The sequence below is a fragment of the Octodon degus genome, unplaced genomic scaffold (assembly GCF_000260255.1).
Source record: "Octodon degus isolate 3935 unplaced genomic scaffold, OctDeg1.0 scaffold00026, whole genome shotgun sequence".
NCBI lineage: Eukaryota > Metazoa > Chordata > Mammalia > Rodentia > Octodontidae > Octodon > Octodon degus.
The window spans coordinates 5338216-5358898 of record NW_004524602.1 but is presented as its reverse complement, the minus strand read 5'-3'; the positions used below and the strand labels follow the sequence as shown (position 1 = coordinate 5358898).

The following is a 20683-nucleotide window of genomic DNA, read 5'->3' as shown; positions in this document are numbered from 1 at the left end:
AGACAATCATCAATCAATAAATAAAATGAAGTGGGACAGCACTTTTTAGCAAATTGTATTTTTATAACCATACTATACTAATGATCGTGAGTTTATAAATAGAAAGGACAATCTCATATGGAAATATAATTTTTTTTTGGGGGGGGGGCGTGGTACTGGGGAATTGAACTCAGGCCCCTGCGCTTGCCAGGCAAGTGTTTATTTTACTGAGCTATCTTCCCTGCCCAGAAATGTAATCTACAAAACATCATTTCGACCAGACCATCCCAGGCAAGGATTCCAGCAACCCAGCAAAGCATCCACAGTGGCAGCAACAGCAGGGCAGTGGCAGCAGGATGACACAGCCAGACAGCTCCAAGCAGGGTCCCCCAAGACCTGGGTAGGGACACATATACCCGCAGTTGGGTGAACAGTGTTGACCCAACATTGTGAACATGGACAAGTGGAATGGAAGGGGCCAGGGGAGACTGCCATTCTTTGACATATATGGAGAGCTCAAAGGTCTGCAGAGAACTCCAGCAACAGATCGCCAATCCTAGCCCTCACATCCAGAAGCCAAAACCAGCCCTATGCCCAGCCAAATCCTACTACAAAACTGCCTGGAGTAAACAATACATTTCTGAGATCAGATTTGGACCTACCACAAAACTGCAAGCACCAGAGGAATTTTGCTCCATTTATTTTTCTGTTTAATTAGTTTTCCTTTTTCCGTCCACATGAGATCTTTCTTTTAAAATTTAGTTTAATTTGATCTTAATTTATACCTTAGGGTTATTTCTGTTTTCTGTTTTTACTCTTTTTTCTTTAACGACTTAGATTTATCATCTTTCTTTATGCTTTCATCTACTTGTCTAATTCTCTTTTGCCAACTAACTTGATTTTATGATACCTTCATTTGTTTGTTGGTTTGTTTTGTGGTACCAGGGATTGAACTTAGGACCCTGCACTTGCCAGGCAAGCACTTATTCTACTGAGCTATCTCCCTGGGCCGATATTTCATTTGAATAAATACTGCCTCTTCTCTGCCCAGTTCACTTCAATACTCTTCTACTTCTTCTTCCATTCTTTCCCTGTTTTGTCCTCCAGTTTCCCAAAATGTGGGTGACCAACGTATGGCCCCAAGCTTAATCACCTAACATGGTAAAGTCACTCCACTAAAGAGAGAATCACTGCATACAGATTCCTGGTATATGTTGGATTCTGTTACACAACTGTAGAATTTGCTCCTATGGTTAAAAGTATTAGGCCAAAAGTTACCACAGTTTGTCAGTAGCCAGGCTGTACTCAAGACTATTGTTACTGTTAATTGCACTACTTTAGCCAGGACACCATACCTGCTACAGTTTTTCTCTCCCATATGATTGTATGGGATAATTAACATCACCATACTCCAGTACCAAAGGACTGGGTGCTGAGTCAAATAGGTAACAACTTTTATCCTCAACACCTCAAAAGGTGGGTTCTTTGGATAGACACAAAGACCAAGAACCACAGACATCTAGAACACATAACAGTGGAACAGCCATTGCTTAGGGAAGTCTTGATACTATGAATAAAGCTATCTTCCATAAAAAACCCGTAAGAATTCACATAGAAAACAAAACTATAGGGGCTGGAGAGATGGCTCAGTGGTCTAAAGCACCTACTTGAAACAAGCTTGGCAAAGCACAGGGACCGCGGTTCGATCCCCAGCACCACATGCCAGCCAGCCCCGCCCCCTGGTGGGCTGAGCTGGCCATACACACACACAATAAATAAATGTAATAAATAAAAATAAATAAATATTTTTAAAAAAAAAGAAAACAATACTATATAAACAACAGAAAACAGGAAATGACAAGACATGGAAGCAAAATGCAACCCCACATCCCCCAGCCCACCTAGGACAAGTCCAGAGCACAGTGAGATAGAGGAAGCCAGAAGCCAACCACTAGAACTTTCTCAAAAGACAGCAACAGGAGTGGAAAAAAAAAAAAATGTAAAAAACTATAGAACAAGTAATCTCTAAGGTGCGAAAAGAAATGACGATCAAAATGAACAACATTAAAACACACAGATATTTAAAAAAAGAAAAAGAAAGAGTCCAGGAAAACAATGGAAAGCATGAAGTCCAGGAGATTAAAAATTCCACTGAAGGTATGCAACAGATTACGTGAAGGCTAGAATAGAATATCAGATCTGGAATACAGGATTTGGCTAGTGATCATGAAAAGAAAGATACCTTAAAAGAAAACATCATTTCCTCTGAGGATAGTGTTGTATGCCTATAATCCTAGCTATCCTGGTGACTGAGGCAGAAAGAATATAACTTCTAGGTCAGCCTGGGCAACTTAGTGAGACCAGGTCTCAAAAATGAAAGTAAGAAAAAACCAAAAGACTGAGGATATAGCTTAATGGAAAATAGTGAGTAGAACTTGTTTCTCACATGTGAGAACCTGGGTTTCATTTCCACTATTGCAATAAATAAAGAAAATATCATTTCTAACAAATGACAAAGGTTTATTACATGGATATAAAAAGGACTTAAGTCTTAAAACACAATAAAAAACGAGAAGCCCTGAGTCAGCTGTTCTCAAAGTAAAAACAGCAAGTAACATAATGCCAACTACTCAATGTCATTTGCATCCAGTGAAACATACATTTTGGGAGGGAGGATTTTATGGGATGCTTGGGATCTATTTAACAGCCTTTTGTGTATTTGAAAAGCATCCTACCAATTAACTACACACACACACACACACACACACACACACACACAGATCCTGTATGTTTTCTTTAAAGAGATTTTGAACATAACAGACTAGCGCACAAAATAAGGACTTCCAAATAATACTCATGACAATATGGTAAAATGGGCTTATATTCACTGTCCTGTTAATATTAATTAGTAAAATCTTCCTGGCAAGCCATTTTACTTCCAGATATTTCTTGTAAAAAGACTACCGACCAAGATCTCCATGTTATTTATGGCAATATGCTTGAAAATAAAGTGAAAATTATTAACAGATACATAATTATATGGAATTCTTTAAAGTAATTTCATTCACACAACTGAATACTATAGCACTCACAAAAATGTTGTAAATCTACATTTACTGAAATCAAAATATTTCTTAATATTTCTGACAGAATAAGTCAAGTAAAATAGTATACATGCAGAATATTGGGAGGGGAGAGAGAAAACAGCCAGACAAATGAAGGGAGGGTGGGAAGGAGAAAGAGAGCAAAGAAAAAAAAAGAAAGATGATATACTATGGGGGAAAAATAAAGCTATGGCACATGTAATTACTAAATGTCTACCATGGTATAAAATAAAGCATCATATAATTACGGAAAAATAAATATAAAAGCATCATTGTTAAGGTTTAAGAGTTTTTTAAACTTTATAAAAATGTATTTTGATTTCTGCCTCAGAGTCTTTCCAATATTTTGACACAGCAGAGTATTCTATAGCCAGACCTTCCACAAAAGCTCAGTTCTTTCTGGTTTCCAACTAGTATCTTAAAGGTAAGTTTCTCAAAAGTTTCTGCTTAAATACCAAAGCAATCGCCTACATCTGTCAATCGCGTATCATTTCATTATCCACACTGCAAAAATATATCACTTAGGCCAATCAGATAGCTCAGCGGATTAAAGTTCCTACTTAAGCAGAGCCCACAGACCAGGTTTGATCCCCAGCATGTTGTGCTGGCCCTGCCCCTGAGGTATGCTGAAAGGGTGACTGAGACTGGGCATGGTGGTACACACTGTAATCCTAGCACTTGGGAAGCTGAAAACAGGAGAATCATTACAAGTCTTTTCTGTGTAGTAAGACCCTGTAGAATTTTTAATGTACTAAACACATTTTTAAAAAAAACTTAAATTATCTAAATTACCTTTTATTTACTTATGCACTGTCCTTTTCATCTCTAGAGTATATGCTGAGGGAGTAAGAGCTTATCTTGTTTATCCTCATATTCTCAATTTATAAAAGTGTCTACTATATAGTACTTAATAAACATTAGTTTAAATGAATTAATGGTTACCAACTCATTAAATAATTTCTTCCTCAGAAAATGGAGACCAGACTTGTGCTCAAAAAACTTACCATAACCCGATGAATGAACAAATATTCACAAAGTGATTACTACAGAGCAACCTATGTTTTATGCGAGTACAGATTTCTAGGACATTAAAGAAATAAAACTCAAGGGATATTAAGATTTATGAAAAAGATAAAATAGGGTAAAGGTGAAAAGGCCACAGACCTCAAAGGAAAGGATATAAAGTTAATTCTGTTTTTAGAGCTTTTGTTGATTATCTACTTTATTCCATCTACTTTAGTTCCATCATCATTCAGCTCAAAGTTTACTTCATTCTTTTTTCAGTATTTACTCCTTTTGGGAAAGGTGCTGTACAGATAAAGCCAACAGGATAGAATTAAGAGGTAAGACTTCTGAAAGAGGCTGGGCTCATGAAGTGTTGGCCCTCATATGGGGTTATCAATATCAAAGAGGCCCATGGAGCTTATTTGCCCCTTCCACCACTGAACACAGAGAAGGAGCCACAGAGATGGCTATGTGGAATGGGCCACCATCTGACATCAAATCTGCAGGCATGTTGATCTTGGACTTCTCAGCCCCCAGAACTGTGAATGATAATTTAATAAAGTCTATTTTATCACAGCAGCCTCAACTAATTAAGCTATGTTTATACTGTCAAGTAGGGTTAAAAGGGAAATAAAATTATTTCTTAGGCGTTAAGTCTGAGTGACTGTAAAATTTATTAGTCACACATTAAGATCATTTTGGCCATGAACTTTGAAAGATGAGCAGAGCAGAAAAAAAGAAATGAACAAAAAGGCAAAAGCAACAGTCAATAAAGAATATAATTTAAAAAATAGGTCACATCAGAAAAATGAAGTTTAACAGAAGGTACAGCTGAAAGTTATGAGAGGAAATAAATTGTAAATGTAAAAACAAAATACTATCATTTCAAAGCTATGGTCAGGTGCAAAGATCAACTTCAACCCACAAAAAAAATCTCATTTTAAGTTTCTTCCTTTTTTTTTTTTTTTTTTTTTTGGTGGAACTGGGGACTGGGGATTGAACTTAGGCCTTGAGCTTGCCAGGCAAGTGCCTATTCTACTGAGCCAACTCCCCTGCTCCTAAGTCTCCTCGTTTCAAGTGAGCACTTCTCTTCAAAAGCCAGGCTGTGATCCAAAGGGAACATTTGTATGTCATCTCAGATACAAATGCATAAACTAAGTGCAGGAGGGTTATTTCAAGGCTTTGTATGGAAAAGCTGTAATGACAAGCATCCTATAGAATTCTATCTCACTCTGCAACCCCAACCTATGCATCATTTCCTTGTATGACCCCTTTCCAGCACCTAGGTCAACCTAACTCATGCTTTTTGGGGGGTCTTTTTGAGACAGGGTTTCTTCAAGTAAATCAGGCTGGCCTCAAACTCACGGCAATCCTCTTGCCTCAGCCTCCCCAGTACTGGGATTACAGGCATGTGCCACCATGTCTTGCCTTGTTTTGTTTTGTTTTTAAAAAGAACTCAGTCTGAGACAAAATTTGTGAGCTAAGAATGTCTGATTTCCATGTACTCACAGAAGCCTCAAGATAAGAACACGGCTTTTCTTACACTGTGCAAGTAGTATTTTATTTTTAGTAGTAGATATTTTAAATAAAAACTCTAAATTAATTACAGACAGGGGCCAGGGAGATGGCTCAGTAGGCTAAGCGCTTGACTGGCAAACGCAGGGATCTGAGTTCAGACCCCACTTCCGCCATAAATAAATAGATAAATAGATAAATAGATAAATAAATAAATAAATAAATTACAGACAATAGTTATATGTTCAAAAGGTATATACTTCAATGAGGTAAAAGACACAAAAACTTTGACTCTCATCTTTTTCCTCCAATGGACTTTTTCCCAACAGCTTTACCAACAAAAAACAAACTGCACATATATTTAATGTGTACAATGGAAGCTCTGAAATGTGACACTGCTGGAGGTTAGGGTCTCTAAGGGAAGGGGACTGAGGAGAAGGGGAGAGAGAGATGAGAGTAAGAGTAAGAAAGATTTTTAAATAATCAAAATATGTTAAATACAAGCATCAAATTCCTCCTAGAAAACTTCACCATTCTGTATTGCTAATATGCACTTTAGAAAACAAATTAGGGGCTGGGGAGATAGCTCAGCAGTCTAAGTACCTGCCTGGCAATCACAAGGGCCCAGGTTTGATCCTGGCACTACTTGCTATGCTGGCCCCGCCCTGGGCCTGACAAGATGGCCACCGAAACCTGGCATAGTAGCACAGGCCTGTAATCCCAGCGCTGGGGAAGCTGAAACAGGAGGATTGCTACCAGTCCAAGCTACATAACAAGACCCTATACTAAATACATAAATAAAAAACAAAGTTAGGCAATAGCACACTCAGAAGGTGAAGACCATTTAATGTTCTCTCTCAAGGAATTTAAAATACATACAATAAGGGATTAACATTTTTCTTCAGGAGTGAGACACGTCATTCTTCTAGGACTGGGTTATTTGCCGTAAGAGGAGGCTGTAATACAATCAGGCCACTCCAGGTTCATCTCTCAGGTACTCATCTGCCCTTTTGATCCTGATACAGCATGAGGTTCTCACAGTGCTAGTTTCTACAATCATGGACTATGTATATTTCTTTCCTTTATAAATACAGATTCCAGTCTCAAGAATTCTACTATAGGGCCAGCCAGACAGCTCAGCAGATTAAAGCATCTACTTAGGCAGACCTAGGGACCGGGGTCTGATCCCTGGCCTGCCCTGCTGGGCCTGCCCCAGGGGCATGCTGAGAGAGTGATGGAGACTGGGTGTGGTGATGCACAACTGTAATCCCAGTGCTTAGGAGGCTGAAAACAGGAGGATCACTACAAGTCTGATTTGTGTAGTGAGACACTGTAGACACTGTACTAAATACATTTTAAAAAAAAGGGAAGATTTCTATATAACAGAAATCAGACTAAGAGCAGGGTCAGGGGGTTGAAGCAAAAAGACCTTATACTTAAGGCCAGCTTGGGTGATTTACTTACTAAGACCCTATATAAAAATGAAAGGGTTGGGGATATAACAGTGGTAAAGTATGCCTAGGTTCAATGCTGGAGGGAGGAAGAGAGAAGGACAGGAAGACAGTGACTATAGACAAAAACAAAAGCTATACAACAACCAAGATAATGAATAAATCCATTGGCTCTAATGTCTTATTTGTCCTCTGTGTCCTTTTGTAATTCCTCCCAATTCCCCAAATCTTGTATGCAGCTTCCTAGCAGTCTCTAATGTACTTTATGTCACTGACTATAATAAAAAGTATTTCATTTTTAACTGATAATAGCATATAGTTATACAGTCCATGATTTTTATATAGTTATAAAAATCATGTACAGAGCTAAATAACCTACTATTACCTCATACTTATCACTTCTTTGGGGGGGAAGAGTGCTTACTATTTAATTTATATGTATTTCATACAGGGTCTCACTACACAGCTCAGACCCAACGCTGAGTTTCCAGGCACGCGCCACCATGCCCCGTCTCCGTGGCCAGCTCAGCACATCCTGGGGGTGGGGATGGGGATCAAACCCTGGTCCCTGCACTTGCCTATGCAGGTGCTTAGTCTGCTGACCTATCTCCTGGCTGTACAATTTACTTCATAAGCAATTTTGAAAAGCATAATACAGTTATCAGACTGCAATAAATTGTTAGAATATATTCCTCCTGTCTCAATGAAACTCCACTCTTCTCCCCACCCTTTCCACTTCCCAAGCCTGTGGTAACTCCCAATCTGCTTTCTAGTTCCATTAGATATGCCTTTTTAGATTCCACACATTAATGAGACCTAAAGATATCTTGCACTATATGTCTATCTCTGGCTTATTACCCTAAGCATATTAACCCATATTACAGAATTTTCCCCCACCACCACCTTTTTTAAAAGATGTATTTAGAAAAAAAAAAATGTATTTAGTACAGGATCTACAGGGTTTCACTACACAGACTGGACTCAGTGATTCTCCTGTTTTCAGCCTCAACACATTTATTTGCATGAAAAGAACCTGACTTAAGGAGAAGGAATAACAACAGATTCATTTGCTTGTTCCCTGAAACAAAAGGGAATAAACGACAATCAGTTCTTTTAAAATTCTAAAATTAACTTTATTCAGGAAGTTATGAGTTACAAGATTCTTTGAGAAAAGAGAAGGGAATACTAAGGTACGAATTCAGTAAATAAGATCTGAAATGCCACCTCTGTATATAGAAAAGTTACAGCCCATGTCTCAAATCTGACCCACTGCTTTTATATGGTTTATTAGATTTAAAAATCAAATGAATAATATTTCAGAACAAGTAAAAAAAACTATGAAATTCACATTTCGGTATCCATAAATCAAGTTCTAGGGCAATAAAGTTCTACTGGATTGCAGAAGCACTTGCTCAGCTATTACCTATAGCCATGTTTCTACTACTACAGTGAAGCTAAGCAGGTCACATCAGAGTCCACATGCCCACACAGACTAGGTAAAGCTTGACACAGAAAAGACCTAATTCCTCTCATAAATATGAAGATTAAATTAACATTAACTATAAGCTTTAATTCAGAATTTGTTCTCTTTGTTTTGTATTTTTAGGGAAGGTTTTACGGAATGTTCAGGGTCTCACTACCAGATTGGACTCGTAGTGATCCACCTGTTTACAGCCTCCCAAGAGCTGGGATTACACAGGTGCACGCCACCACACCCAGTCTCATAGAATTTGTTCTTAACCTGACTCAAAAAAAAAAAAAGAAAGAACTTTACTAAATGAAAAATTAATTTAAATCCATGAAATTTTTTAAATAAGTAGAAAGGATTTTTGTAACAAATAATTTACCTAAACCATTAGACTTGGTCATTTCATAATAGCTACAGTTTTTTCTTTTTTAATCTTTTATTTATTTGGTACAAGGTCTAACTAGACAGCTCAGACTCATAGTGATCCTCCTCCCTGAGCCTCCACAGCACTGGGATTACAGGCATGTGCCACCACGCCTCATTTCAGTGGCCAGCACAGTTTGCCCGCAGTTCCAGGGCTGGCATGGCATGCAGTACTGGGGATCGAACCCAGGTCCTTGAACTTGCCAGACAGGTGCTTAGAGTGCCGAGCCATATCCCCAGTCCAGCTAGAGTATTTTCTAAAATGCATTCTGCTAAGTGCACACAATCCCTGTCATGGACAGAAATAAGGTACAAAATACCTTGTCATCAATTTATAAGGATTGTTTGCAAGAATAAAAAAAGATAATTATGTAATAAGGCACAATAGGAAAAATAAAGCTTTTGTAATACTTACCTTTGGGAGTGCAAGCCTGGATTTCAAGTTTTTATTTCTCCTAAAGGGATAAATCACTTGTTAGACAGAACTATCATACAGATTAAATGACTTCAAAGTCTATACTTAAAACAATGAACTGATTACTAAGAGTGTAGGTCCTCTATATGAAAATCTTACTTGACTTAATCAAGGAGGTACCCCTGGGAAGAATGGGTAAGCAAGGGAAAGAACAGAGGGAAACTGACACCAGCTAACATGGAAATAAGCAGATTCAAGCCTCATGATGAGTAACGTAATAATATATATTCCAAGGTACAGTTTTTCTTTCCTTTTCCTTTTTTTTTTTTATGTTAGTAGGGATCTCTTTTCTTATACCTACAAAGATTCACTTTTGTCATTTAGGGATGCCTAAATTCCACATTATCTCCAAAGATTTACTTTTTTGGCAAAATGTAATTTTTCATTTTTTGGAAGTTAAAAATGCTTTTTTCTTTTTACTCACAGCTCAATGTTGTATTAGTATTTTATATTCAGTTTCTTATAGCTTCAGAAAAAATAAATAGAAGCTCAATGAGACAAATATGTGCTAATTTACAAAGACCTATGCTAGAATGTACTACTTACTAAAGTCTAACATCTTGAAGCCTTGGCTTCATTATAAAATGAGTACAATAATACCACCTACAGTCAGAACTGCTGTGAGAATTAAATGAGTCAGTATACATTTCTGGAGTAGAGCAAGGCCTACATAAATTAAACTTATCAATCCTAACAAGCAATAACTCAGGAGTTAAGGAATCTAATTCAGATACAGCTCCAGCTACCAGTCAACAAACAGGTTTGGATATCATGTCTGCATCTTGTACTATGAATAGCCACTACAAAGACAACAATATGGAATGTATTCATTATTGAAACTGTCCTACTAATCGGTTTTGAAACTGCCTCATTGCTATTTGTTTCTCAAAAAAATCAATAAAATAATAAATAAACAAACAAACATGGTTGGAATATGTTTGAAAAATGCTGATGCTGTACTGAGAAACAGCAGGCTTGGATGAATGCACTATACCATGGTATATGGTCCCATTCACCACTTACAGGGCATCTCAATGCCAACTGTTAGCACTGTCAGAATTAAAGGACAGTAACTCTAGTACTGACAATGAATTCTAAATAACAGCAAACATTTACTTCTTTAGAAGTAGAACATGTCAAAGAGCAATAAATAATCATTTTTACAATGAATATATTCAACCATAATTCTCCCAACAATAAGGAAAACTAAAACAGCAAAAGCACCAGTGCTTTAAATTCATAACTCTAAATACTGACCAAGTACTTTTGAGGCTTGTTTCAATGAAAATTATATCCAAAAAAATAATTCATCATCATTTTTTTAGCCAGGAATTTTCAAAAACTCATGAAAAAGAAATGCACATTACTGATCAATACTGACGTGAGAATTCCATGGGCTCTTTCCAGAAGTCGGCTGCCAGCTGAATTCGCAAATATCCCATCTTTATCAAGCAAGGAGGTATTAGCTGGTAGCCTGCTTTGACGAATCCCAGGTCTAACATTCCAAGATATATCAAATGTATCACTGTAAAAAAAAAAAACAAAAAAAGAACAAACCCTGACAGCTGTAATACCACTTTGTACTATTTCAATAAGTAAAATTAAACAGAAAATACTGAAGTTAAGATTTAGAAAAATTTCTAAACCAACAGAAACCAACAGAAAATAATTTTAAGAAATTTAAAAAAAAATTAAGAAATTATCAATTGACCTCAATATTTTTCTGAAAACAAAAAAAGGTCTGGGGATTCTATGACACCCATACAATATACATGTAGATGAGCTCATCGTATAACTGACATCTTTATGCTGTGATCATTCAATAATCATTATATTATATACTGACATACATGACATACATACTGCATAATATAATTTGTTATAGCACACTATCTTTTTCCTAGACTTAAGAACTTCCAAATGTTACTATAAGATGGTTAATCTTGTATGCTAACTTGACTGGCTTGAAAGACACTAAGGAGACAAGAAAAAGATACTGCTGGGTATATCTAAATGCGTCATTGGGATGTAGCCTTGGAGACAGTATCTAGTCCCTGGCCTTACTCTAGCTTTCTCCCTCTCTCCTCTCCCCCATCCCCTAACCCCGTTCTGCTTCTTGGCTGCCATGGAATGAAGAGTTCTTTGCTACACCTTTCCTTCACAGATGTTTTTACCTTGGAACCAGCCCACATTAGACTAAAACCTCTGCAAATATGAGTCAAAATTAAGCTGTGTATGTCAGGCATTTTGTCCCAGAGGTGAAAAGCTAATACTAGAAACAAAAGCAACATTATCTGTGTCATAAAGAAAGCATACTAGTTTTCAGGCTTTGACTTTTCCTTTTTTATCCAGGTAACAGATAAAGAGAAAGTTCTGGAATTGGGTGCCAGTATATATAAGTGAGAGTAGTAATATTACGGAAGTCAAGAGCAATAGTGAAAACAGGTTACCATTCCCTGCTGAGTTTCCTAACTATAACACATGAGGAATCACTCTCATCTCTATTATGTGATATCAAGTCACACTGGTCCTAAAAGATAACTTTAAAATCCACTCATTTTTATAAACCACATATCATTTCTGAAACAACTGTAGCAATCACTTCATTTCAAAACTTCAAAGAAAGGATTTAATTCTGTTCTCGCTGTTGTGCTTTATAACATGATATCTCAGGTGGTACACAACAGCTTGTCCAGACCCACAAGAGCTGCACTGAAATGGACCACCAGTCTACGACTTCTGCATCACTGTATATATGCACAGCATCAATGATTTCTCTTCAGTCATGTGTTTTTATAGACATCAATGCTAGAAATCAGAATCTGAAACATGTAGTAGCTTATTCTTAAAAGAACAGACTTTTTTCTGTCCACTAATATGTGGATATCAATATGTACTAACTCCTAAAGAATGCTAACACAACCCAAGAGTTTTAATGAATAATACTTGTGTTTCTCAATTCCTCAAGATTAGCATGACATTATGACAGACACCACTTAATTATAAAGCTCACCATGTATTCTTACAATACACACAACTTACTGTGTGCTGCTGCTGATAAATTCTGATGATAAACACTACTAGCTTAAAAGGCATTTTCTCCTGCCAAGAGTGATGGCACATGCCTGTAATCCCAGCACTGGGGAGGCTGAGACAGGAGGATTGATACAAGTTTGAGATCAGACCAGGCTACAAAGTGAGTTCAAGGATGCCCTGATTTATAGAACAAGACTGTCTCAAAAAAAAAGAAAAGAAAAAAACCAACCAGGTGTGGTGGCGCAGATCTGAAATTCTAGCACTTGGGAGGCAGAAGCAGGAGGATTACTGTAAGTTTGAGACCACTCTGGGCTACAGCCTGGGCTACAAAGTGAGTTTAAGGCCAGCCTGAACTGTGTAACGAGACCTGGTCTCAAAAAGAGAAAAGTAAGCTGGGGATACAGCTTAGTGGCATAAGCATCTGTTGGCAAGTACAAGATCCTGAATTTGACCCCAGTACACACACACACACACACACAAAATTATATATTTAAATAAAGTTATTTTCTCCCGTAACCGATAGTTTATTTTCTTCACACATTCTACCACATTTATCCCTTCATATCAGCTGTTTGCACATGAGAATACAAGCATTTTCAGCTACTGATGTAGATGTTTCAGTTAAGACATTAAGGGACTGTTCAGAGAATGCAATGATCTACCATTTCTGCTTAATGATATGCATAGTGCTTTTTGTGTTTTGTTTTGTTTTTGAGATAAGGTTTTGCTATGGAGTTTACACTGGTCTTAAATTTGCTGCAACCCACCTGCCTCACCCTCCAAAGCACTGGGATTATAGGTGGGCGCCATCATGCCCAGTGGATAGCTCTTATGCTTTCTCTTAAATCATATTTTGATACAAAGTCATTTGTCTCCAGTTTATAATTACTTAGCTTTATCTCTCACTGGAAGAATAGTTACATGCTCTTGTTTTTATATAGATTACATGAAATTTTAGACTTAGATCACAACTGAGTAAGAATATCACTCTTAGTTACTAAAATTTTATTTTTAGCTTAAGGAACATTAATTTTATAGAATTTCTGATGTCATTAATCCTGCCAATTGGCTAAAAGACTATTGTTTTATAAACAAAACTTTTTCTATTTTTATGAGAATAAAAGGCATTAACTATTTGAAAAAAAAATTCTTCATAGGGTACTTCTTTTTTTTTTAATAATGTATTTGGCACATGGTCTTACTCTGTAGCTCGGACTCCTAGTGATCCTCCTGTTTTCAGCTTCCTTGGCATTGCAATTATAGGAATGCACCACCACACCTGGTCTTAGTGGATGGTTCAGTGCATCTGGGGACAGGGACAGTGTGGCATGTGGTACTGGGTATTAAACCCCAATCCCTGTGCTTGCCTAAACAGGTGCTTATGGGGTACTTCTTTCATGATCACTTATATATAAATGAGAAAGCTACTGTAACAGATTTTCTGTACATTTTCATAAAAAATTATCATCTATATCCCTATAAAATGCAGTTGAGAACTTCAGGATGTGAAAATAGCCCTTATACTTTACTTTGTTAGCCTATTATCAAACAAAATGATAAAAAAAATTGAGCTATTATGATTCTGATAATGCCCATTTATAAGGAAAATTCTACAGAGAAAATCCAAAAGACCCCCTTTTAAAATTTCTGAGACAGGGTCACACTAAGCCACCTAAGTCTGGGTTTGAACTTGTGACCCTCCTACTTCAGTCTCCCGAGTACTGGAGGTTAAAGTTATGCACTGACAAGCCAAACTATGTGTCAATTTTAGATTGTACTAAGAAATAATCTTCACTTAAAATGGTAAAAGGTAACTCTAGATAACCTCCTTAAAATTGTAGCACCATTATACCAGAAGTAATCATAGGCAACTTCTGTTAACTCTAACCTATTAACTTACCACATCATTCATTAAGGATTTAAGGATAAAAAAACCTAACCAAACCTGACTTTTTCATAGTTTTAAAGACATAAAAATACTTAAGATAATAGTTCTTTGCACTATACCTCCTTGAAAACATAAATCAAACTTACTGCTGATTTTTTTCATTTAGAGTATTCATGCCCTGGAGATCAGAAAGAGGTGTTCGGGGATTTTTCCGAGTTATACCTAGCAAAGGAAAGGGCAGAACATTTCAAATCAATGCCAAGAAAACTAAACATGAAACCATCTTCTAAAGACAAAAACTAGTGTAGTTCAATGTTAAGTATTTAATAAATATGTCAAAAATATTGAGATAATAGTATAAACCAAATCCTGTAACTACTGTTATCATTTACACATTTAACTTAGCAACAACTATCCCAATTAGAAAATTTAATAATGAACTCTTTTTAACAACTTCTTTCAACATTAATAATCAGAATACAAAGGGAATTGGGCAGGAGGAGGAATTGATACAGAAATAGACAAGCTTACATCTTATTTTGATAGTCAAAAAATTTCTAGCCTGATATGGTAGCACATCTGCAGTTCCAACACTCTGAAAATCTAGGACAGGAGGCCTGTAAATTTGAGCACTGCCCGGGCAACTACAGTAAAGAGAACTTGTTTCAAAACAAAAACTAAAAAGAGCTTGGGATGTAGTGCAGCGTGAAAGCTCTAGGCTCAATCACGAGTACAATGAATGGATGGATGGATGGATGGATGGATGGATGAGTAAATATAATCCCTTTGCATCATTTTTCAGCAACAAATACATTGCTGACATGGACAACCAATTTTAGATATCAGCTGATCTATTAAGGGACGAAAAATTAGACGACTGTTTCCTTTAGAAGTGATTATCAATATTTTTAAATACAGTTTTTAATAAATTCAGCAAGATGCTATTGATTTTAATAATACAAATGTATGCATAAGCAATAATGTAATATATATAAGAAGTGAAAGTTATCTTTACTTGATACGATATTATCTTATACGTAAAAAATCCTAAGGAATCCATGAAAATTTATTAGTCCTAATAAATTCAGCATAATTACAAAAACAAAATTAATATAACAATCAATTGTATTTCTACACAATAATAAACGTCCTGTAGAATTAGTGCTTGCCTGGCAAGCGCAGGGTCTTGAGTTCAACCCCTGATACCACAAAAATAAATAAATAAGTAAATAAATAATAATAAATGTCCTGAAAACAAGAAAACAATTCCATTAATAGCATTAAAATAATATAATACATTTAACAAAACAGCACAAGAGGGCTACACTGAAAACTATAAAACATCATTTTAAAAAACCAAAGATATAAATAAATGGAATAGCTATACTCATGAACTGGAAAATACAGAAAAGATTACAGTGCTTCCTAAATTGATTTACAGATCAATCTAATAGTTATTAAAACTTCAGTTACCTATTCTTACAGAAATGAACGAGTTAATCCTAACATTGATACACAAAAGCAAAGGACCCAAAATAAATGAAACAAAACAAAACTTAAAAGCAAACTTGGACAACTCACACGTCCCAATTTTAAATTTACTACAAAGATGTAGTAACTGTCATGATGAATGAACTGTTAGTCCAGAAATAAGCCCTTACACTTAAGATGAACTGATTTTTAACAAGAGCTATATGATAATCAGTGGAGAAAGAATAATCTTTTCAATAGCTGACTGTGTGACAGCTGTATTTCCACAAGCAAAAAGTGTAAGTTTGAACAAAAAAACTAAATGTAACCACTAATACATTTTAGAAGAAAGTGAATCTTAAGATACTGAATTAGGCAATCATAACACATATGGCACAAAAAACACAAGAACTCCTCCCCCACCCTCCAAAAAAAAGACCAAAAAAGTATCAAATTAGATATTTCTCTGCTTTAAAGAATACTACCATATCAAGAAAGTGAAAATCCAACTCACAAAATAGTGTAAATTACTTGTACATTATCTATCTGATAAGGAATTTGTATTAAGAATATAAAAGGGGGGCTGGGGAGATGGCTCAGTAAAATAAGCGCTTGCCTGGCAAGTGCAAGTGTCTTGAGTTCAATCCCCAGTTCTGGAAAAAAAAAAAAAAAGAATATAAAAGGAACTCTTACAGCTAAATTAAAAAATGAAAAGCTAATATAAGAGTGAACAAAGGATTTAAATATTTTCTAAAGAAAAGGTAAAATTATTAAGTATTATGAAAAGATTCTCAATATCACTAGTCATCAGAAAACTACAAATCAAAGATAGCAAAATTTTCTTTTATTTATTTATTTATTTATTTTTTAATCTCTTTTTTTTTTTTTTTGCGGAACCGAGGATTGAACTCAGGCCCTTGCGCTTGCCAGGGAAGTGCTTATTCCACTGAGCCATCTCCCTGGCCCAAAATTTTCAATGATTTGGAAAAACTAGACTCTTTACAGAATGAATATGAAATTATGTATTCATCTTGGAGAACATTCTAACAGTTCATCAAAAGTTAAGACTGAGTTACTCTATGATCCAGCTATTCCAATGCCAGGTATACAGTCCCAAAAGAAGTGAAAACAGATGTACAAAAACAAGTACTATGAATATAATATACCTTTGACACCAACAGTACATGGGGAAGAATTTTTTTTGAACACATATTTTTGCTCTACTTTTCCTACTTTATTATCCCCATCCCAGATTATAATTTCCTACCTTTCATCTTCATTATTTTCCTCTATATACTGAAACAAATCTTATGATTTTCCTGAACATTATTCAATTTTCAATGGTTTTTCCTCTATTTTTGTAACTCATACAGGTGTTTTATGTATTTATTTAATTAACTTAAAAAACTATTTCTATTACCATTCTGATATCTTAGAGTACAGATCTGTGCTACTGCTTCACTGGTATAAAGCAAGCACTCTACCACTGTGCTACAACCTGAGCCTAGATTCATGTTCTTAAACTTTTCTCTTCACAAAGTTCTCACAAGGATTTTCCCCTTTCTTGGAGAATCTTCTCCACAAACACAGTGGCTTTTAAAAAAAATTATCTTTGAGTTTCTTATATCCTTCTGTACTGACTTTTATTTTATTTTATTTTATTTTGCGGAACCGGGGACTGAACTCAGACCCTTGCACTTGCCGGGAAGCACTTATTCCACTGAGCCGCCTCCCCGGCCCTTGTACTGACTTTTAGATCGATCACTGAATACTCTAGGCCGGGGAGATGGCTCAATGGAATAAGTGCTTCCCTGGCAAGTGCAAGGGCCTGAGTTCAATCCCCAGTTCCGCCAAAAAAAAAAAAAAAAAAAAGATAAGAATAGACTGAATACTCTAAACATGGGAGAATAAGGTATACTAAAAACTGGAGATTGGTAACTCAGATTAAAACATAAAGCCTTATGAGAAAAAAGATACAACAAGCAAAAAAATGAAGCCATGTTGAATCCCTCCTCCTCATCTTCAAAACTACCAGACTACAAAACCTTCCCATGGCTAGGATTAGCAAAAAAAAAAAAATAAAATAGTTAACAGAATTATATTCCTGGATTTCAAGAAGAAAACAGCCTTAATAAGTTAAAAGGGAAGAAATCTAAGAAGAGCAAAGGAAACTATACAAAGGAATCAAATGAACATTCTGGAAATAAAAATTTCTGAAATGAAAAAACTCCATTCAGCAAAGTTAATTAAGTGGAGATTGGAAACAGCACAATGGGGCCAGAGAGACAGCTCAACGGACTAAGCTCCTGCTTAGGAAGGCACAGGAACCAGAGTTCCATACCTGGCACCATATGCCACTGATCCAGCCACTGAGACCGGATATGGTGGCACACACCTATAATCCTAGCACAGCAGAGGCTAAAAGGAGCTGCATAGTGAGACCCTCTACCAAATATTACCAAAAAATTAAAAATTAAAAGTGGAAACAGTACAATAAAATCAGCAAAGTAAAAGTTATCCTATGTAAAGAAGACAGAGGACAAAGCAGAAGAAAAATAAGAGTCTGAGTAACCTATGAAATACCATATAATCTAATACATAGAAGTCACAGGAGAAATAAAAAATAAAAAATAAGAAATAAAATAAAATTTCTGAGGAGATGGCTCAGTAGAATTAGTGCTTGCCTGGCAAGCACAAGGTCCATAGTTTAATCCCCAGTACCACCAAAATAAATAAATAAATAAAAAATAGAAAAAGAAGTTAAAGGAGAAAACATAACAAAAAGTTTTGGAAAAATTGGCCAAAATTTTCCTTACTTTAAAAACAAACAACAAAGTAGGTAGATATCAAAATTTAAACAAAACAATTATAAGTCATCTAGATATCTGAGCCAAATTGCTGAAGTAAAAATTAAAGGAAAATTTCAAAGTAGCCAAAGAAAACAAAGGTGCATTACATGAGGCCATGACAAAAAAAAAAAGTAAAATAAGAGCCACAAAAAGGAAACATAAAGGTGTTAAAAGGCTGATTATTCCTCAATTAAGTTATACACATGCACTTTCTGAAAAAAATAACTCCATCGGAAATATAGTCCAGGACTGGGGAGATAGCTCAGTGGAGATAGCTTGTGCTTACCTGGCAAGCACAAGGTCCTGAGTTCAATCCCTGGTACCACCAGAAAATAAAAAATCAAAATCAAAAAGTATAGCCCAAAGAATGAAAATACACATTCACAAAATTACTTGAGTAAAAACGTATATAATTAAGTTCCTCAAAACAGTTCTAACAGTACAAAAGCCTTAAATTCCCCAGGAAAGAATGATTAAACACAAATGTATAAGCTGCATATGAAGTGAAATACAATTGATACATGGAACACACATTACTATGGAAAAATCTTTGTGTTATATATAATAACCAAAACACAAAAGAACACATACTATATAATCCCCTTTGTGTAGAATTTCTAAAAATGGCTAACCTAATTTATAGTAACAAATCTTGAAAACAGTTATGTAAAGGAGATGAGAAAAAGTAAATACAAGAAAGCAAAAGTTCTGATACAAATTTTCCCAATATGTTCATTTTTAATCTCCTTGTGTTTGTCTTAAATTTCTCTCTTCTAAACATCTTACAGCTAAATTCTGTTCACATTTTAGTTTCATACTGTTACTGTTCTGTTTAGTCCAGTTTAATTTACTGGGATGACTGGTACATCTAGAATTTCCTGCCATTTTATCATATGCTTTGCATTTAAATTATATGCTTTTACATGGATTTCTTAGTAAATTATTTTCTTTAACTTCTGATCTTTTCTTTAAGATATAAGCACTTTCTGTTCATTTAGATTTTTAAAGCATTCATAAATTATAAATTACTTTATTTTCCTGAGTTTAGAAATCGTCAAATGCTTTAATTCTAGGCACCTTTTTTCCCAGTAGTGATATTACTTCTACCCAGTATTTACTTTTATTCTATTTTCTACCCATTAACCAAGTAAATCAGACCTTCAGTTTTATTTAGTAATTGCTACCTAGTTATACACATTAGTATTACAATAGAAAACATTTCTAGTGGGTTCAGCTTCCCTTTCTCAACTAATTCATTTTATTACTTCAGTCAAGATCTTTTCGGGTTTCTATATGGCTTTATCGTCATTCATATTTTCTTGGTAAAATCTGGTTTATCCTTTTCATCAATTTTAAGAATCTTGTAGATACTATCTAAACTCTCAGAAAATTCATTTTGAAGGTTTAATTGGTAAGTTTAAGTTATATGAATTTATTTCTGGCATTTTATGTTTTCTATTTATTTCACTCTTATAATTAATTTCTTTTTTGTTTTCTTTTGATAAAAGTTTCTCATTTTACTAAAAGAAAACTATTTTATTATTCTGTTTGTTTTAAAGTACATATATATTTCCTAAACTCGATAGTTATAACCTACTAGTTATAGAAAACTAAAGTTTCTTGCCTTCCCTGCATTTTTTAGCAAAATATATGCCAGAATCTCCTTATTTGTCTACTACTTTCAAACAGAAATTCTCATCAGCTACCATTTTTTACTTTGCATAGTCTCAATTTCATGAAAAACAATCTTTAGATATGTGTCCGTGACTTACTGTAGGTTTTAAGGCATGTAATCAAATATTTTTATTGGGGTAAAAAAATTTAAGAAGTAAAGCACTCATCTTCAGTGTAGAGTTAGACCAAATTCTGAAAACACGTTCACCAGATAACCTCCACCAGGAGACACAGAACATTTCTTTTTTTTTTTTTTTTTTTTTTTTTCTACACTTTTATTGATAAACATATAGCAATGAGACAGTTTCAAATCAAATCGGAAGTACAGTTTCAACAAATAATACAC

The 20683-nt window shown here is 35.3% G+C and overlaps 1 protein-coding gene across 4 annotated transcripts in view; it reads right to left on the bottom strand.

Annotated features, from left to right (window-relative positions):
- The window catches only part of Myo9a (myosin IXA), a 227184-nt gene that overhangs the window by 99014 nt on the left and 107487 nt on the right, over positions 1 to 20683 (bottom strand). For all 4 annotated transcript variants that reach the window (XM_023712466.1, XM_023712464.1, XM_023712465.1 and 1 more), the window contains 3 exons: positions 14491 to 14566; positions 10802 to 10945; positions 9361 to 9400 (listed from right to left, as the gene is read on the bottom strand). In XM_023712466.1, the coding sequence (XP_023568234.1) occupies positions 9361 to 9400; positions 10802 to 10945; positions 14491 to 14566 (260 nt within the window). The remainder of the gene's footprint in view (positions 1 to 9360; positions 9401 to 10801; positions 10946 to 14490; positions 14567 to 20683) is intronic.